General features: G+C 44.3%; 3 protein-coding genes across 3 annotated transcripts in view; 2 read left to right on the forward strand and 1 right to left on the reverse strand.

The window, feature by feature from the left end:
* Nucleotides 1-790: 790 nt before the first annotated feature.
* Nucleotides 791-3,718, forward strand: naa20 (N-alpha-acetyltransferase 20, NatB catalytic subunit). The gene is made up of 6 exons (XM_070987503.1): nucleotides 791-888; nucleotides 1,396-1,420; nucleotides 1,669-1,759; nucleotides 2,039-2,174; nucleotides 2,251-2,396; nucleotides 3,387-3,718. The coding sequence occupies exons 1-6, from the start codon at nucleotides 836-838 to the stop codon at nucleotides 3,470-3,472; spliced, it is 537 nt and encodes a 178-aa protein (XP_070843604.1). The 5' UTR covers nucleotides 791-835; the 3' UTR covers nucleotides 3,473-3,718.
* Nucleotide 3,719: 1 nt separating this feature from the next.
* Nucleotides 3,720-9,746, reverse strand: crnkl1 (crooked neck pre-mRNA splicing factor 1). The gene is made up of 14 exons (XM_070987502.1): nucleotides 9,573-9,746; nucleotides 8,779-8,931; nucleotides 8,577-8,668; nucleotides 8,138-8,296; nucleotides 7,588-7,754; nucleotides 7,273-7,451; nucleotides 6,913-7,083; nucleotides 6,274-6,465; nucleotides 6,060-6,119; nucleotides 5,827-5,907; nucleotides 4,989-5,228; nucleotides 4,711-4,812; nucleotides 4,326-4,574; nucleotides 3,720-4,234 (listed from the first exon to the last, which is right to left on the reverse strand). Exons 1-14 carry the CDS (start codon nucleotides 9,618-9,620, stop codon nucleotides 3,866-3,868), a joined length of 2,262 nt encoding a protein of 753 aa, XP_070843603.1. The 5' UTR covers nucleotides 9,621-9,746; the 3' UTR covers nucleotides 3,720-3,865.
* Nucleotides 9,747-9,868: 122 nt separating this feature from the next.
* cfap61 (cilia and flagella associated protein 61) overlaps nucleotides 9,869-19,162 on the forward strand; it is a 28,708-nt gene continuing 19,414 nt past the window's right edge. Inside the window, exons 1-15 of the mRNA XM_070987624.1 lie at nucleotides 9,869-9,935; nucleotides 10,091-10,244; nucleotides 10,729-10,879; nucleotides 11,043-11,119; nucleotides 11,444-11,511; nucleotides 11,607-11,727; nucleotides 11,872-12,001; nucleotides 12,624-12,791; nucleotides 12,988-13,085; nucleotides 13,848-13,887; nucleotides 14,226-14,362; nucleotides 14,463-14,589; nucleotides 15,700-15,777; nucleotides 16,711-16,917; nucleotides 18,369-18,497. Coding sequence (XP_070843725.1) covers nucleotides 10,102-10,244; nucleotides 10,729-10,879; nucleotides 11,043-11,119; nucleotides 11,444-11,511; nucleotides 11,607-11,727; nucleotides 11,872-12,001; nucleotides 12,624-12,791; nucleotides 12,988-13,085; nucleotides 13,848-13,887; nucleotides 14,226-14,362; nucleotides 14,463-14,589; nucleotides 15,700-15,777; nucleotides 16,711-16,917; nucleotides 18,369-18,497 — 1,674 coding nt within the window. The 5' untranslated portion in view covers nucleotides 9,869-9,935; nucleotides 10,091-10,101. The remainder of the gene's footprint in view (nucleotides 9,936-10,090; nucleotides 10,245-10,728; nucleotides 10,880-11,042; nucleotides 11,120-11,443; nucleotides 11,512-11,606; nucleotides 11,728-11,871; nucleotides 12,002-12,623; nucleotides 12,792-12,987; nucleotides 13,086-13,847; nucleotides 13,888-14,225; nucleotides 14,363-14,462; nucleotides 14,590-15,699; nucleotides 15,778-16,710; nucleotides 16,918-18,368; nucleotides 18,498-19,162) is intronic.

Below are 19,162 nucleotides of genomic sequence, written 5' to 3' on the forward strand. Positions count from 1 at the left end.
GAATCCCCTCGGGGAGCTTTCATTGAGGAGCTGAGACTGGGTGTTTCCACTCCGAGGATATTTACACGGTTCGCACAGATGAAAATGAATCTGCGTCCCAGAAAAGATTTATGATGTCTGTATGGATCGCTCTGCCTCGCAGCGTCTTCATGGAGGTGGAAAAGGACGAGGAAAGCCTCATGAAAAGCCTCCTGAGGGCCTCTGAAACCCAAGAGTCCAAAGACTCAGTGTCAGTTTGACTGAGTTTTGATTGTAAAACAAAGAGGGAAGAGTCCCAGTGAAAACGGGTCACAATGAGTAATGAGGACACTGAGTCTGGAGAGGCGTGATGCTGTTGGATTTTCAACTCTGCTAGCAGCTCTTGGCTGGATGGCCATGAAATTCTGCACAGACGCTGATGGCCCCCTGAGGATGTAGCCCTGACTTTTCCTCCAGCGCCACCATGAGGTTGGCAGATTATGAGCAAAATGTCCAAACAACTGTCGGATGCATTGTCATGAAATTCATATCCACCTCCAGACACTTTATCAGTGTTATTGATCTCTTGACTTTTGCCTCCTTCAATAAAAATAAAAGATTAACTATATCTCAAAAAAAAAACCACAACCTAAAAATACTCAGAACAGGCCCAACAAAAACAAAAACAAAAACAAAAACAAAAACAAAAACAAAAACAAAAACAAAAACAAAAACACATATTTGTTCCTAACGTTACTTTAGAAATGCAGTACCTCCGTTCCAGCAAGGGGCGCTACTCTTTTTCCTTTTGCCTTTTAAAGTAAGTGGATCTCTGTTTTTGTCTATGAGGTGAAAGGACACAGAGCACCAAGCCAAGATGACAACATTAAGACCGTTTACCTGCGATGATTTATTTAAATTCAACAATATGTGAGTGAAATCTTGAGTTGTGTTATATGTGTTATACTCACGAACCAGCTGTCCTGTGTTTGTTTGGCAAACTTGTCTGCACATCCCGTATTTGGTGCCCAGCAGCATTAGCAGGCTAACCAGTGTGACTTCAGATGGGCTTGCTGGAAAGAATGCTATCCCTCCTTTGAAAAAACTAGAAAATTTAGTAATCCTGTTGTTTTCCACAAAAAGCATATTTATTAATGCTTGACTGAATCTGTCTGTGAATCATTAGCATCCTCCGGAAAAATCGGCGCTAATTTGATCAGTCAACGATCTGTCATTTCCGTAAAAACTAGAATCTGTGCCTACTTATCCGAGCTAGGTAGCTAACCTAGCATCTCCTCTTGGCTAGCTAACCTAGCTAGGAGGTTAGCTAACAGTTCAGACAAGTTGTTTAGACGTTGACGCCAGTGTTCGCGAAAAACGTATAAAAACATATAACCGAGAAAGCATGAATCCTGATGTTTCTGTTTTGTCCCACAGCAACCTGGACCCTTTGACAGAAACTGTATCCTTCATTTTAAGATGAAAGTTAGCTAGCTAACCTTAGTGTGTCTTTTCATATGTAGTTAGCTTTCATATCGTGAATATATCTTATAAATCTCTCCTTCTCTTGATCTGGTATATTTCAGCTGATGATATTTAATTTATAAGCAGTTGTTTATTAATTGCATTTGTTGTCTGTCTGTTGTGTATCTATATTACTGTGCTTTATGTGTCACAAGTGTGTAGTTTTCTTTGACCTTTGACCTCCAGTATGGGATCCCTTTCTACCTCCAGTACCTGGCTCACTGGCCGGAGTACTTCATCGTTGCTGAGGCTCCTGGTGGTGAACTGATGGGCTACAGTAAGTTTCCTCTAGATGGTTGAGTGGTCAGTGAGAGTGTTCTTTACGAGAAAAGCTTGATAAACACGATGAAATCAAGAGATGCCATGAACAAGAGTTAGACAACACATTTTTTAACAATGAATGGATTCACAATGGACTGTCAACTTAGTCAAAGTGCCCCACAGTTCACTTCATCATCATATGTCTCTGTGGTTTGGTTGTGTAAAATAAAGCCTCAGTAAAGCTCACGAGGCTCTCTGACCTCTGACCTCACGGCTGACTCATTTTTTTGTACAGTCATGGGGAAGGCGGAGGGATCTGTGGCTCGGGAGGAGTGGCACGGTCACGTCACCGCCCTGTCCGTGGCCCCCGAGTTCAGAAGACTCGGCCTCGCCGCCAAACTCATGGAGATGTTGGAGGAAATCTCAGAGAGGTTGGTGCCATCACACAGCACACGACCCGCACTGGACCGCCGTCACGGAGGTGTTCAATGTCGTGTTGTGTTGTAGGAAAGGCGGATTCTTCGTGGACCTCTTCGTGCGAGTCTCCAACCAAGTTGCGGTGAACATGTATAAACGTCTGGGCTACAGCGTCTACAGGACGGTGATCGAGTATTACTCAGCCAGCAATGGAGAGCCAGATGAAGATGCATACGGTGAGAGAAACTGGAGCCAGATAACGGAAAAAATACAGGATTTACATCCGTTTTCAGATTAAATTCAGCGCACTGCAACTAGCCTGCTTGGTTTGGTTCACACACTGAGCTCAGTGTTATTTTTGCTCAGCCACCTCTGAGTGTTAATGTAGTTGAAAGGTTTGAAAAGTCTTTGCCACTGTGGTGCCTTCAGGTACCTAAGCTGTTTAAACTGAAACCTGAAAGGACCAAAAACTAATGAAATATAAAGATCATGAATAGGATCCTGTGACGTGTGATTAAAAAATGCTGCTCAGGGCTGCAGACGTTCAGACTAGCCATGCTGGCATTTCCACAAGTCTACACTCTGCAGAGCGTTTTGGGGAAACTACAGTTAATATCTTGAATCTAGATGTTCAGCATTTAAAGGGTTAGTTCACTCAAATTAGAAAAAAAATCTTCACTTTCATGGCATCGTTCCTGCAGATACTTGGTTTTATTTCTCAGGGGTTTTAAGATGTTGGTCTTAGATTTCTGCTGACTTAATACAATGGAGGTGAGTGAAACTGTTTGTGCTGCTCAAAGCATTAAAAATTCAACACCAACATGACTTTCTAGGAAACAGCGTCGCTGTTTGTCTGCATGAGAAAACACACTATCAACACTTTTCATCTCTATGGAAACTGACACGGTTCTGTGGATTGTAAGTGTCATGTTCCTGCAAGTTGCTGTTGAGGTTTCTTGTGATTGTTAAAGCTCTTAGCAGCACAGATGACATTTTTCTCCCCTTCATTGTATCTGGGCTTCAGAAAACCTGACAAATAAACCAAACCTGCCTGCATGGATCAACGATGTGCTTTAATATTTTGCTGTATTCAATGAACTGACGCGTTTAATGGCTTTAATTTACCACTTTATTAAACTCTGTGCAGCATGTTTTTTACAACACAGGACAGAAGAGGGCGCTGTTCCTCCAAAGCTCAAACTGGGTTTATTCTTTCTTTCCTGCAGATATGAGGAAAGCTCTGTCCAGAGACACGGAGAAGAAGTCGATCATCCCGCTGCCACATCCCGTCAGACCGGAGGACATCGAATAACAGTAGACCGTGGCTCTCTGCATCCTGATGATCACATGTGAATTCTGCGTAATTACAGTCCTGCTCAGTGACGTTGTACATAGTTAAACTGTCAGCGACTGCTTCCCACTCCTCAGTGATTAGTCAGAGAGCCACCCATTGTACAAATTTTAATTTCCTAAAGGGTCGAGTACGCGTTCGGTTTCATATCCTGTAAATTCTAAATTAAGATTTCACTTAGAAATAAAGACAGCAGGCGAGTTTGAATTGATGTGTGTGTAATGGCACAGAGGAAACATGGTCGCACATTAAAGACTGCTCATGAGCTGCTTTTGTTTTTGTTATAAGAAAAGTATCAGTAGAAAAGTAAGTCCAGGACGAGCATCGCTCCCCTCGCCTTCCTCAGCGGGGATTCTAATCTTTATCTCCGTCTTCGCTCTTGCTTTGTTTCGGCTCCTTCTCTCCATCATCTTCATCATTACTGTCACTCTCACTGCTGCTGCTGCTGCTGTCGTCGTCTCGATCGTCGTACGTCTTCTCCTGCTCTGCTTCAGCCGGCATGTTTCTGTTGGAGTCGTTTTCAGGCAGCTCTTCGGGAGGAGCCGCAGGTTCGGAGGGCGCCGACGTCGTCTCCTCGTCTTCTGGAGCTTTTTCGGGGACGTCGTTCTCCATCACCTGCTGCCTCTTCCACATCTTTGCCATGGCCAGCAGTTTGAGGTTGGGCTGGTTGGCGGCGTCCTCTGGGAAGATGTAGTCGTAGTACTCCTCCCAGCCTGCGTCCGACTGAAACAACCAGAAGAGATTGTGATGAACGTCTGTGGCCGAGTGCCGCTGGCGACAGAAGAGTGAAAAAATGTAAACATCCGGTTCTTACCCCATCCTCGGCCGTCAGCTTCCTCCTCTTCTTCACCTTCTCGGGCAGCAGCTTCCTGACTCTCTCCATGGTGCCGTCGGAGCCGAACTCCTTCTCGAAGTCGCTCCAGGACTCGAGCAGCATCAGCCGCTCCTCCTTCTCCTCGCAGCTCCTCAGGCTCTTGTTGGCCTCCTCGAAGATCTGCCGGCACCTCTGCAGCCGGTCGGAGCTGTCGATGGACAGCTCGAACTTGGCGTAGCTGATCCAAACCTGCACGGGAGGAAGAGGACGAGTCGTGGTTTGGTGGGTTTCTTATAGAAACCAGGATCAGATTTTCACGCTGATTATCTGAAGTCTTTCCTTGGAAAACATTTTCTCCAGGTGAAAGCTTCAGTGCAGGTCTCACCTTGACGTGCTGAGTGCGCTGCAGCAGCCTTTTGTAAAGGTTCCTGGTGTTTCCAAACTCCTCCTGCTCGATCTCAAAGTCAATGTAGGACTTCCACAGCACCTAAAAGGTAACAGACACAGACGCTCTGAAGTGAAGCACAACAAACTGTTCATGTGGAAACCTGAAGGAGTGAGTCTGAAAGAAAGTGACAGACGTCGACAACTAAAAGCATTTCAGTCAAAGTGTAATCCCTCACCCTGAAACAACGGACGAACAAACAAATCTGTGATCAGTACCTCTGGCATGTCCAGTCGTGGCTGTCCGATGGCGAGCTCGAAGATGCCGCGGGCTCTGTCCGTGTCTCCCAGGATGGTCTCCAGCTCTGCGAACTTGATCCAGGTGGTGCAGTTCTCCGGACTGAACTCCAGGTATTTCTCATACAGCTTCCTGCAGCGGTCGAACTCGCGCAGCTGCAGCTCCAGCTCGATGTAGCCCTTCAGCAGCTTGTTCTTTGGGCATTTACCAATGGCCATCCCCTGAGAGGAGACACGACGACGAGCAGAGGTCACACATTGGACTCGGCACAAAGTGTCTGCAAAGTTTCCTGTTTTTACTTCAGATATTCAGGAAAGTGTTGCCTCTTTAGGTATCTGAACAGATATGTTCATATGTTGTTTTAGAGTGTGTGCCAGTTGTCTTGTAGTCAGTCTACCTGGCTAAAGGTCCAATGTGTTGGATTTAATAACTAATATCAGAGCAGGTTAATCTCTAATAATCAGAATCAGCTTTATTGGCCAAGTATGCGTGCACATACAAGGAGTCTGACTCTGGTTTAGACGTTGCACTCAATGAGGACCAAAGACAAAAAAACAAAAGACTGAACAATAAGTTAAGTGGTGCAAAAATCTTAAATAAACAATATCAACAAAGAAATGAGTTAAAAGTTGCACATCACTGGATGATGAACAGTCAGTGGATGCTTTGGTGCCAGAGGGTTCGTGACACCCTCTGTCTTCGAGTCTTCGAACCAGGAAGTTACGCCCAGCTTAAATTCTTGTTTGCCCTGGTCTCTCTGTTGATCTAAATATAATTTTACATGTATTTTGAAAGCTCATCAGTCCTAGTGAATCTTACCATGATCCTTCTGGCTCCCTGCAGGTTCTTCTGCCGGATCTCAAACTGAGCACACAGCAGCCAAATCTTTGCAAATGTAAACTGAAACATGACATACAAAGATCACAACCTCGTCATCACAGTACCAAGACTTAAACTGTTAAATCAACTATATCAGCATTCTGTTTTAGTACAGAGACACGGCAGAGTTTCAGCACTGATTTAAGAAAAGGTAAATCTGACATCTGAAGTACCTTTTTATGTGGGATGAGGTCCAGACAGGCCTGGTACACCTGCCTCGTTCTCTCTGGATCCTGACAGAAAGGAAAAATGTATTCAACATACTTAGCAGAGCTTATTGTTGATTCCTCAGAAAAGCTGACTGGTTAAGAGAGATTGAATGAGCAGAGGCCTGTAAGATAAATAAAGATCAATTCAAGTTAATAACGAGACCAGGTCGACACTGACCTTGACCTCCAGCTCTTCATACAGAGCGTAGTTGATCCACAGGTAGATGTACCGCTTCCAGTGTCTTTTCTCCTGGATGGGGGGGATGTTGGCGATGGCTCTCTCGTAAACCTCCCTCACCGTGTCGGGGTCGGCGTCGTTCTCCACCAGGCGGAGGTAATCGAACCATGCGTCGTAGTTGTGCGGGTTCGCCTGAAAGAAGCAGAAAACCATCAGTGACGAGGACAGGAGGTGACTTTTCCATCTGCTGGTCACACACACAGATGCGTCTCTGCAGAGCTTCATGCTGCCAGAGAACGTGGACTTTCTCCAAAAACAGCTGCTGGAGAAGGGAGGCTCTTGTATTCAGGTCAATATGGTACATTGAAAAAGGCAGACGGCTGCACTACTACAAAGAAAATAACACCAGACTTCATCTCCTTTTTGTCTGATTTCTAAAACTGCCTCAAGAAAATAAGATTGAAGGACTCAATAATAGAATAAAAGATAAGCAAAGTAAAGCTGAAGGAATCTGTGCCACTCAGCAGATTATACCTGAAAACACCTGATGAAAACTAAATACTGTTTATATTCATGTGAGTCAGCGATGAAGAGCAGCTTTTTATGGGAAAGTCGGACACTAGTTTCCACTGTAAATACCTTGACTTCCTCCTCATACTGGAACCTTCGTTTGCTGACGATGACGTCCTCAATCCCCCTCCGGTCTCCAAACTTCTTCTCGAACATGGTGTAGTACTTGAAGAGCTCCTGTGCCTGGTGTTTGGGGATTCTATCCAAAGCGTACTTATAGATCACCCGAACACGCTCAAACTGTGAAGGAGGAGACGTTTCAGACAACCGTTCGACGTGTTTTGGTATGCCTAAGCACAACTGACAAGCTAGTCCCACAATCTAAAGACAAACACATCAACATTTTCATTTAAAGGCGAACGAAGGCTCTCATTTGACTTCATACGGTCTCTTCCAGGTTGGTTTTGTTCTGTGCTCGGCTGCACAAACCTCTTTCTGCGTCTCCTCAAACTTGGCAAAGGCCACAAAGAGGTTTTCTTCCACGTGTTCCTCTCCGAAGAACTCCACCGCCCTCTCGTACACCTTCCTGCTGTGAGCGATGTAGCCATGCTTCTCTTCAAAACGGGCGTACTTGATCCAGTTCTTCACTTCGGGGTGAACCATGACAAGTGCAGCGGAGTTAAGGGGCTTTTACACGACGAACATCCAAAGGTTACAAAACACAAAGGCCGCCACAGATGTTATCCAGTGATTGTCTGTTCAATACTCACAACACAGCACATGAAAACACCAAGGAAAGGATATAATGCTCATAAATGGTGCGGGCTTTGTCCACTTCCTTGTAGCGCAGCTCAAAGTTGATGTAGGAGTGCCAAGCCTGCTCGTCAGGCTCCCACTCCATCCAGCGCTCAAACACCTGCCTGCAGCCGGCGACGTTCCCCAGCATCTCCTCCATGTAGGTGTACTTGTACCTTTTACGGGGCAAAAAGTCAAACGTAAATAAAGCAGAGGTCGATATTTGGACAGCTGTGTCAAAAAGTACAAGTTGCCTACAAACACACCAAAGATTCACCATCCGCACTTCCCAGTCACACTCATGTATCGAGCTTTTCAAAGTTTCAAACACAGGATCCCATTTCCCGTGTTTTAAGCAACAAAACAGCTGTTTCCTAGCAACAGCATCCAATTAAAATGATCTACACAACAATTTGAGAGTTCACTCCTCTAACTCTGTCTGTAAACGTGAAATGAAGGACAAACTGTTGTGAGCTGTGGTTCATGGGCTTGTATATTACAACATGTCCAACCTCAGACAGGCAAAAAGCTTCCTGATTGTGAAACACGCCATTCGTACCAGAACTGGTTGACACGTGGGAGGATGGTGATGGCTCTGTCCCAGATGTTGCGGGCGTGGTTCACCTGGCGGCTCTTCATCTCCATCTCGGCATACTTCAGCCACAGAGTGATGTTGCGGTGATCGACGTCCAGCGCACGCTCGTAAATGGAACGAGCCCTGAAACCAGAGGAAGCAGCGATGAGGGGAAAACGATCCAACAGAGACACGCTGGGACTGGTATGGATTCTGTTCTAGAAACTGTGTAGAATTGGCCAAATATACCTGCAATATCAAAATGAATAATGCACCGCGTGACGCCGTGGTTCAAAAGGTTACAGATGCAGGTTTGTCACTAGAACACTGTTATTAAGAAATTCCCTCCTGTCATGACATACTTGGCAAAACCACTGAAATATTTGGAGTCACTAAAATGATTAACTGGCTCCAGGCACAATACCTCTGGATCTCCTTCAGGCTTTCTTCCCATTGTGCGTATTTTATCCAGTTACTGATGACAGTGCGATTCTTTCTGATGTTGTCCTCAAAACCCTGAAAGAAAAGAGAATCTGAGCTGTTCAGGTCAAATCTTACACTTCTGCAAACTGATGTGCTGAACATTTATATAGAAACAGTGCAGACAATGAGAGGTATGCACATACCTTCCTCTTCTTAAGCTTGTAATCGTTCAGCTCCTCCTCATCAGTGATCTTCTGTTTTGGTGGTGGCGGCAGAAGTTCAAGCTCCCTCTCTTTGGCTTCTCTCAGCAGCTGCTCGGCTGTGATCTGAACTTCCGCAGGAGCTTTATTCTTCACCTGAAACACAAGAAGAATTCATTTTACACGCGGCTCCATTCGTTAGCAAAATGTTCCATCAGTTGTCCTGTTCAGACATAGGATAGGTATACAGTTAACAGCCCTAATCAACTGCTGTAGTAATCCATATACAGACATGAAGGTCAGACAGTGAGCAAATTTTCAAGAACTTTGAATGTATCTTCAACTGCAGTCGTATAAACCATCAAAAGCTCTGATGAAACTTGCTCTCCCTCTACTGCAGAGGATAAGTTCATTACAGCTACCAGCCTCACAAATCATCAGTTAACGGGACCTCAGATTAGGGTCAGCATGAACGCTTAACAGACTTTAAATGGTCGACACATCTCAGCAGAAACATAAACAAAGCGCGGCAAGGTGGTTAAAAACACCGACTAATAACGTTACAAGCCTCAGTTAGCTTAGCTGTTATTCGAGCCCATGTGGTTTCCAGCAGGCTGACAGTACCACCTGAAAATAACCATTTAATGTATATTCTTTGACAAGATCTGAACTTTGTTAAAAGCGAACACAAGCGGAAGCTCGAAAGGCTTCCCCCGTTAAACTTTAGCAGTCGCGCTACATGTTAGCATTAGCTTAGCCATATTCAGCTCATGGCTTTTCGTCGAGTTTGGTTTTACCTTCGCCACCTTCGGTATCCGCTGTTTGCCCGCCGCAGTGGAAGCCATTTTGATGGCTGGTTTATCCGAAAGTTACCAGACTTACTTAAACTGTTTCGACAACAGCAAAACTTCAACAGGTAACGAAACGTTTTGTTCCCATCCACTGCGAGTCACCATGACAGTACCCAGAATGCCTTGCGAGTTCCCATTAACCCCTGGTGCAGCGTTCTGTCACTATGGTTACAGAATTTGGGACAACTAGCTAAGACTGCGATGAAAACTAACGCTAACGTTACTCATAATTTTATTTCTAATTTCACGCAATAGAAAGTTCAACAATTAAACTAAAGCTGCAGTTTATTCAAGGAAAATCTGTTATAGGTAAGTAAGTGACTGCTCTGGGCTGGCTAACATTTAGTTAGTGCGTTTTTTATTTTTTAATTAATGTTAGCTTACATCGTAGTTACTGTTGTTGTAGTTGCTCCTTTTGTTGGTATTACGACTGAAATGGTTCTGTGCCGCTCTGTTTAAATCAGTGCTGGTGAAAATGAGGATTTTAACTTCACCCAGTGGCCAAGAGGAAAGTGTGACCGTCAGAAGAAGCGAATCAGCGGATGCGCAGGGCATCGACAGCCTCATCAGCCCCGCTGCTCGGGCGGTGTTTGGAAGGGTCAATGTCATTCATCTCCTGTAAGACAGACCATTTTCCTTTTTTGTGTTTTAAGCATGCAGCACAAAAACAAACAAACAAACAAAAAAGATGGTCATTAGATCCTTTACAAACACATTTTTCTTGCTGGAAGAAAAGCATGTCAAACCATTCCTGCAGGGAGCTCAACTCCTCCACGGTTCACCTGGACTCTTAGTTCAATGGTCATGAAAACAGTGTGTTTAAACATATTTTGGTATAACGATGACATGAATATTTGAGCATACAGGAGGATAGCGGAGAGGTGGATTATTTATGCTACTTGAGTAGTTTGACATGTTTGCACAGGCTTTTTGATGTTTTATTCCCAGAGTGAAATCTTGCCTTGCTAGTAATCGTAGTAATGATGATATACTGATCGTGTTCTTTCATGTTTTTGTCAAAAATCACTGAGTAAGTGCTGTATTGTCATCTTAACATTGTTCTCTGGTTCTTGTTTCCTCTCCGCCTCCCTGAATCATACAGAGAGAAAGCCAATCTGGCCGTGACGCTGGCCAATGAAAAGGATGACGTTCTAGCCCACGCTTCCTTCTTTGATCACCCCGTTGGAGGCTTGGTGGATCAGACTCTCTGGGAGCCTTTCCTGCAGAAGCACTTCAGAGCTGAACAATGCACAGTCTGTATTAGTCAGAAATTCTTACTGCAAAGAGCCACTGTTTGAGTTATTTTTTATTGTGCAGGATCACATCAGTCTTTGGTTCCAGCGTAACCAGTCTGGCTGAGAGCTGATACCTGGAGAATGACAAGAAAACTAAAGTTAAATGTTCTTCCCTCTGCAGCCTTTGAACACACTCTTCCTCCACCTTTTTGTGGCACAGCCGAATTTCACCGCAGCAAGCATAAAGGAAATAATGAGGTATGAAAAAATAAACGAATAAAACTGGTGTGATTTGCAAGGGTTTTGCAGTATTCCTATCTTGAATATTCATTTTAGTCTCAATCAGCTCTTGTCTCATTCCATAAGAAGTCATCTGAAGAGCAAAATATAGCCCTGTTTGTGCATTTGATGCTTTGTGTGGTGTGGTGAACTTGGCTCTGTCATGGCTCAACTCCCAAATGTCATGAATATGAAAACTGTTGTTACTCTGAGTTGCTTTGGTTAGGAGGAACCACAGAATGCAGATTCTAAAAGCTTAACGCAGCGTCTATAATTCCCTTGTTGCTGTGCTTCTTTTTGCAGGGCTGTCTTTAATGCGGTCCCAGAGCTTGAATACATCTGCCTGGTCAGCCCCAACGTCAGTGGTTTAGGTGAAGAACTGCTTCAGAGTCATTGCTAAGTTCATCGGTTATTCAGAAAGTAACTTTGAAGAGACTTATGAGCCTTGTGACTGCTGTTTGTGCAGAGCCAGCTCTGGATGAGATGTTTGTGCCGCTGCAGCGCCTGACTGACCCCGGCCCTCAGTGCCTAGCATTCATCTGCAGCAGACAAGAGCACTGTCCAAGGCTTCACATCCGCCCAGCCAGGTGATTAGCGAGTTAGCGATAATTGTTAATGTGCACGGCAGCATCAGCGAGCCCTTTCACGCTACAGAGAGGCATTTGATTCAGTGCGGTATAAAAAATATTGATTGGTGGAGCTTTATGGTGTCCTCTTTTTACACGTTACAGGGTTGAAGATCACGATGACATCATGCGCTTATTTGTAGAGCAGAAAAAACTGCTGTCAGTCCACCAGCCGTACTTCCTGGCAGAGCTCATTGAGGCACAGAATGAGGAAAATCACACTGCTGTTTGTGAGGTTTGGTCCAACTTTCAGGCTCTTTCTTATGTAAACTCAAATGTCATTTTTGATCTTAGCCGAACGGCTTCGAGCAGTCGCCCAGCGAAGCTGTTAAATTGAGAAAAATTACTGCAGCTCGTCCCTCTTTGGCTGTTTGATCTTATGTGAGTCATTTCTGATCCACTGCTCCAGTCTGAAAGTGATGTAATAGCAACTCACTGATGATGCTTTGACTGACTGTCAGGGACCCCGCTGGGGTCTGTTCCCTCGGGACCTGGAAGACGACAGATCTTCTCTTCCCTCCCCGCCATTCGGGCTGACATGTGTTCGTGGCAGCATATGGCAGATAGGAGCTGATGCTTGGCCAAGAAATGCTCTCACTGAACATATTGTGTCCAGACATCTGAAGCATTTTGGGCTTTTTGTCTGAATATGTTCAGCACTCGCAGAACAAACCGTCAAACATTGCCCCAGAGGATTGGCCTCTGATAAATGCCTGAAACTGTTTGTGAAGCTACAGAATATGTCCTTTAAATATTTTATTATTTTGTTATCTTGTTTCATCCTGGGTTACACACATACATGACATTAAGAGGGAAATATGAGCATGACTACACGTATTTGTGTTCTTGTTCTCCAGAGTGACGGAGTCACCGTCGGGTTCATCAGCGTCACTTCTGATGTGGATTTAAAACAGCTGCACAGCTTCGAGTTGAGTGAGTTCGGTGGTTTGTACAAACAGATAAAACAGGATGAACCTGCAGATGAAGTGGAACCCGGAAAAATCCAAACCTCAGATTCACAGCAGGTAACATGACTGCACTTCTGCACAGGTGTTTGTCAGATGGATAAAGATAATGAAGAAGGAAGCATTTTGGTGGTGTCGCCCTGCTAAATGAGTTAACTCAGTCATGATATAAACAGTGCAAATGTTTCACTGTCCAGTAGTACAGCAGGTATCTTGCACTTTGTGATGTTTGTTGTTATTGTCACTTTCATCTCAGCAGGAGGAGACACAGTCGACTGGAGCAGGACGTCCGTCAGAGAAATCCAATGCTTTCTGCATTCAGTTCTTCATCGTCGACAAGAATTATGAGATGAGGTAAAGTCAGGATGAGGGTGAGGGTGTTAATGAGCCCGCTTTCAGTGTATTTGAAAATGAGAAGTCAGAAAGTGCTGAGAGAAGGACCAACAAATGACTGATTTTTGACTTTTCATGATGTTCATTGACAGTAAGAACAATAGAGCTGCCGTATCCTTTAATTCCAAAAGTGCTTAAATAACCAAGTCAAAGGGACACTAAAATTCCTACTATATATCTATCTATATAGATCTAAATATAAATATATATTTAACATTTTGTTGTAAAATGTGTAAGCCATATTCAGGATATGCAATCCTAAAGTTTCTGTAACTCACAGAAATCAGAAGTCAGTTAAAAAATGGAAATATATCTTAAAACATATTCCATATTTTTGACTTCCAGTCTTTTCTCAGTACATTTTTGTGAGGTGCTGATGGCAGCTGTCCAGAGTTGCATCAGTCATATGCTGTGTTAAAGCAGGGAGAGTGACTGTTAGTTGGCTCCCGCTGCGCTCCTCTCACCACCTCCTTACCTCCCAGCTGTTACCGAGTATGAAGTCGAGTCGCTTCCTGCCGAGAGTGAGCATGTTATTAATGAGGGCCGCGCTTAAAGTGACAGCGAGATAGAGCTGAAGGCGAGAAGTTGAGGTGGAGGCAGCAGCCAGATTGGTCGGCCAGTTGTTCCGCTGCAGTGATAACTAGCTTTGCAAAGCTCTGCTGGCACAGGCGTGTTTTCACTTAACTTCTTCTTCTTATGGTTGTTATTATTATTCTCTTCCAGATCAGTGGACTTTATTCCATATGTATTCAAACTTTTCCCTGTAAGTATCACCTTTACATGTTACATTTAAGACCTTTGGCTCATGTTCTCCACCCGAAAAGAAGTCTGTGTTTACGAGCTAAAGCCAAAAATGACTGCATTTGAGCAATGAGATGAGATGAATACTTGATTATACTGTATGTGCAAGACGTGTGCTGGGTTAAGAAATAAGTCCCAGTATGTAAGTGTAAACACTGGATTCCTTTACACACCAGGAGGGATTTCAAAGTTATTGAACAGACTTCACCTTGAGAAGAAAGTTTAAGATCTGTGCAAATTCTTTTTAAATAAAATACTCAGCCACTGTGCTCAGTAAAGTGTCTTGCTTCTGTCTGTCAGGACCTGGACTTCTGCATCATCACTGTACCGACGCCGTCCCCTGAGTTCCCGTTGCTGCAGAGCTTCATCAGGGTGCTGCACCGCTCCACCAGCTCACTGCCGCATGAGCTCTACGTCTTCCACCGCACCGGGCTCGGGTGGGTCATCTCTACGCACTGGCGGCTCCGCCTGTAAATAAAGATTACCTGTGCAGACCAGTGTCCCTCTCAGCTTCTCATCGTGCGCTTGTTGCCGCAGGAGTTTGGAGGTGAGGCCGGCTGTGGCTGCAGACCGGCCGGCCGTCTCTGATCTGGTGAAGGGGCTGAGGCTGAACGAGTCCCTGCTGCAGGACCTGGACTGCTTCTATGAGGCCTGCAGAGACCCGGTCAGCCAACACACATGCACAACAAACTGCGGTTTCAGCCACTCTACACACTGTTTGTGTGAATGTCTGTGATTCTTTCTGACTGCACTTACGATGCTGAAAGGATCCTGTTTTCCCATAAAGATCAGTAATCAAGTTCATTATTATCTCTGCCAGATGTAAGCCATGAGGAGATCATGCATCTGGTCCTCTGTGTGTGTGTGTGTGTGTGTGTGTGTGTGTGTGTGTGTGTGTTCGCAGCTAATCTCGCCTACTACTGGACCCATCAGCCTAATATCTTGTGTGCATTCTTATGACTGTGTGTTGTTACTCTGAGCTCACATGGTTGGTAAACAGCAGCCAGTGCCTGTGGTGTGCTGTTGCCCTGGGTTTTGCCTCTCAGGCTACAGGCTGCCCTTCGGTGGAGCTCGAGGTCTTTTGCAGCCTGAGTGGAATAATTAAGACACTGAATCAGTCACACGCTAGATTCATATTAATATCTCTAGATGCAGGAAATTGAATTAACAAGTTTCTTTCCCTTCGTGCTTCTTTTTTAAGACTTCATTGTGACCCCAGCTCTGAAACCAAACATGATTTCCTCCTGTCTTCTCTTAGAATACAGTATACAGTCACACATGTATGTCTTTTTTATTCATTGTCTATGTGTAAAAACTGTGTTCAGCATTATTTAATATACCGTACAGCAGACACTGGCCTGTAGAATGGTCAGTGGTCAAAGTTGATCATTTTAATTAGCATAAACAGTAAATACAGAAAATATAAAGGCTGAAATCCCAACTGGGCCCTTTAACTTTTAAAATGAAGCGATGATTATTTTGGGCAGTCAAGTGTGACCTGAGCTGGTGATTATGATTGTCTTGGAATAACGAGGAATATCGCACGTATGCCAGGGAACAGATTGGTGAGAATTCAGTTGAACGGATTTTCCTCTCTGACTGACACCCCAGCTGTCACTGCTGCAGCTCCAAAACCGATAATTACTTTTCAAATGAGAATGCAGCCACTTCATGAGTATTCATGGCAGAGGACTAATACAAGAATGTGCGCTCAGCTCGCGCTCAGCTCGATACACACATGTAGATTTACACTGATTTTGCTCTGTTCTGTCAGGAGGGGGTGCCGCTGCAGGCCTTCGTGGCCCAGGTGCACACTCAGGTTGTGGGGATAGTGATCGTGAGAGACGAGCAGGTAGGTGCAGTTAAAATCATTGTCCTCAGATGAACGAGGAAGGGTTGATGGTTGTTTCTGGTTTCTGTTTCTAAGAATAAATAAGTGGCAAATTCCATTGAAAGCAATTAAAAACATTTTGGTGATTATGACAACATGGGACCTGTAGGATCCAGTGTTTTTGGAGCTTGATCCATACTAGGGAAGATAAAAGTCCACATATTAACATATAAATATATAATCAGGTTCAGGATATTTGACAGAAAACTGATAGCAGCCATCCAGAGTGGCCGCGTGGTTGTTAAAGTAAATTGAAATTAATCTGTCAATCAACAGTTAATCATAATTTATTCCTTGATTCCTTGGTTTTCTCTATTTTATATGGTTTTAAATTGAATAGATTTGGGTTTTGTACTGTTTGTCAGTCAAAAGACAATTTTCTGACATTTTATAGTGGATTCCTTTTCCAAATCCAAAATAATTAAAAGATCAATTGATAATAGAAATATATGTTAGTTTAAGGCCTTTTTTCTCCACAGCTTTATTGAGGTTGCATTACACATTGACATGCATTGAAAGTGTACTGAAGAATAGATGACATCAAATATAAAAGGGACATATTTAGGATATATATAAACTTTTGGATCTTAACTAGAATTAAAAGGGAAAATTTAAAAGCAGAAGATAAACAGTTTGTCTGCTCAGCATGAGTATGACTGAAGAAAAGTCTGCTGCTGAGGTGAAGCCACTTCGTTTTACTCTTCCTTTTTACTGTCAATTAAAAAATAATCAGATATTAATTTGAAAAACTCAGACAGGTTGCTAAAATGTACGTAATCAGGATGTTTTTACCCTACAGCCAACAGCAGATCGATTGCACGTCCAGGAAATGTTCCTCTTCTCTGGAGTTCATCCACAGAAAACTAACTTCATAATTAAATCTGTCTTTGTCAGGACATCGAGTTCATTCGTGCCCACTACAACATCGAGAAATTCATCTATTTCAGCCACCACCGCTACGAGGAGCACGCTCAGATACGCCACTTTGTCCTCAAATCCTCCTTCCAGCGCTTCACCAAACACTTGTTTAAGGAGGTCCTTCGGCTGGCTCACAGATCCTGCCTGTACCACAGACTCTACCCCCCCGACCGCAGCCAGGAGGTGGGTGCGCAGGGACCCTCAGGCCCTTACTGGCCCCTCATCACTGGGCCCCTTCCAGCCTCTGTGCATGTCTGCTCAGATGCACATTGTCATTAGTGTAATGATCCTCAGTTCATACACTGTAAGAAATATCCTCCATGACGAAACATTCAAACTCAGACCCAGACTTCACTGACTTCAGCAGGCAAGCAGCAGTTTCACTTTTAAGGGTTTTCTCCACACAGATTGCGTGAATAGAAAACAGGCAGGTGACTCTAAGACAACAGAAATTCATTCAGGAAAACTGGAATTGATGATTTTTTTGTGTGTTGTGGGGAAACAGGAATTTGACATTTAAGTCCTGATAGTTTTTGTGTCCAGGCATGTCAGTCCTCAGCAAAACATGTAGGTCAGAACAGCAGGTAGATGTTTAAAAACCAGTCAAAAACCAGTCAGTGCACCAAACTGCAAGACATATTTGATTGATAGATTTTCTGTCTGTCAAACTAAACTTGATTACAGTGATGTTTCCCATCATTTATAATTATGAGAGAACAATTTCACCAGTTCACATCAAACCAGGACTCTACATTTCAGAAGAAACACGGTCAGTCAGTTCATGCCAATGCCAACTCTTCACGCTTGACTGTTAAATTACGGACCACACTGTCTTTCTCAAAGCTGAATCTGCAAAATGAGAAGTCACCAATGAAGCCTGAAAGAAAACATGCTTTTTGTTTTGGTAAACATCTGAAAACATGTCGAAATCTACTCTTTAGTTCTGCTAAGCCGTGGTTAGGAGTCTTGATCTTTAAAGTTTGCATTAGATATTCTATATGACATCAACACTCCAGAGTAGACAAGTGTTAAAGTCCAGTTAAGCTAAATTAGCTATAGACTACCATGTGTTTATCATTGTTTCACATAAAGCCTTGAAGATGTCTGTCCTTTCTTTTCCTTTCCTGTGACTTTCATTTGGAAGTGGGAACAAATCGGCATCATCTCAGAAATGCCGTAGCTTTACACAGGCCATTTTTTGCAGAGCGTGGCCCTCGGCAGGCTGCTGTCCCCGGGGTCGGGGCAGCAGGTGCCGACAGTGCTGCCAGCTCCACCTCTCCACACCATAATAAGACATTTCCTCGACGTGTAGAGGCCTCTACTTCCTCTGCTAATTACCTTCCTCAAACAAGCACCAAACTGGGAGATGATGATGTGCAAATAGAATAATGGCAGAAGATAAGCAGAGAATTAGCTCTGACCGGGCAGTGGATGAAGCCCTGGGTGATGTGTTCCAGGCAGCTCGTACCACTGGTGTAAACCTTGCATCATCTAACCTCTTCACCAGAGCTCATTATCACTCTGTCGCCTCTCAGTTGCCTCCAGAGCCCCCACACTGATGCTGCTTAACCTCTGAGGGGTTTTTTTTCTCTTCCTGAGCTCACTGACATCGTGCCCTCTTCTTCTTCACCCAGAATTCCTGCATCCACCATCTGGATTTCATCTTCAACTGCGCGGTCCCTGTCCGCCCGCGACGCCAGATCATCTACCCGCTGGAGGAGCTTGGCGTCAACGCCCCTTCCAGACAGATCACCGAGGACCAGGTGGGCACAGCAGCAGCTGGCTGGCAGGGGGCAGCCTGCCAGGGAATGCAGATTAGCTGCTGACAGAGGGAGCGCAATGGGACCACTAGGGGGTGCTGTTTCAAAGGGGAAAGCTCAGAGAGGCACAGAGGGCGCTTCACCCTGAGCGCATGGATGGAGTGAAGGCTCCAGTACAGAAAACACAGTATGATGGAATGAACGGTGATGTTATATTTTCTGTTCCTCAAACAACATTTCCAATGAGTTTTTGGCTCCCTCTGAGCTTTTCTCACCTTTGTTTCACATTAACAGAGATATTATACCTTAAATGGGCTCTTACAGTCTATGCTGTATGGAGATGCATGATCCACAGGGAGCCTTAGAGAGGCAGAATGCAGAGAAATGAGATTTCAGCACCACAGACAATGCATGGATTTCTCACAGTGACCTGCTGATACAGTATGAAAGCAGCACTACTGCTGATAGGCTATTTCAGAACCAAGGTCAGTGCCATGGATTTTACCAATAATTTGCTCAGACCTCAGACAAAGGATAAAAAACAGGAAACCAAGGATAGAAGACGCTGGATGTCCACACGGCCGCAGTTTGTTCCATGCAGACACAGGTGTCCTTTACAGACACAGAAATCAGAAAATGCACAAAAGAACATCCGAAGAGCCACAAAA

The sequence above is a fragment of the Chaetodon trifascialis genome, chromosome 19 (genome assembly GCF_039877785.1).
Source record: "Chaetodon trifascialis isolate fChaTrf1 chromosome 19, fChaTrf1.hap1, whole genome shotgun sequence".
NCBI lineage: Eukaryota > Metazoa > Chordata > Actinopteri > Chaetodontiformes > Chaetodontidae > Chaetodon > Chaetodon trifascialis.

What these genes read in the sequence shown, in the direction of transcription:
- naa20 (XM_070987503.1), top strand. Translation starts at nt 836, where the DNA reads ATGACAACATTAAGACCGTTTACCTGCGATGATTTATTTAAATTCAAC. An exon ending in TTATTTAAATTCAACAATAT is followed by an intron (nt 889 to 1,395) that starts GTGAGTGAAATC and finishes TTTGTCCCACAG; the next exon opens with CAACCTGGACCCTTTGACAG. An exon ending in TTGGAGGAAATCTCAGAGAG is followed by an intron (nt 2,175 to 2,250) that starts GTTGGTGCCATC and finishes GTTGTGTTGTAG; the next exon opens with GAAAGGCGGATTCTTCGTGG.
- crnkl1 (XM_070987502.1), bottom strand. Translation starts at nt 9,620, where the DNA reads ATGGCTTCCACTGCGGCGGGCAAACAGCGGATACCGAAGGTGGCGAAG. An exon ending in GGATACCGAAGGTGGCGAAG is followed by an intron (nt 8,932 to 9,572) that starts GTAAAACCAAAC and finishes CTTGTGTTTCAG; the next exon opens with GTGAAGAATAAAGCTCCTGC. An exon ending in CACGACTGGACATGCCAGAG is followed by an intron (nt 4,813 to 4,988) that starts GTACTGATCACA and finishes GTTACCTTTTAG; the next exon opens with GTGCTGTGGAAGTCCTACAT.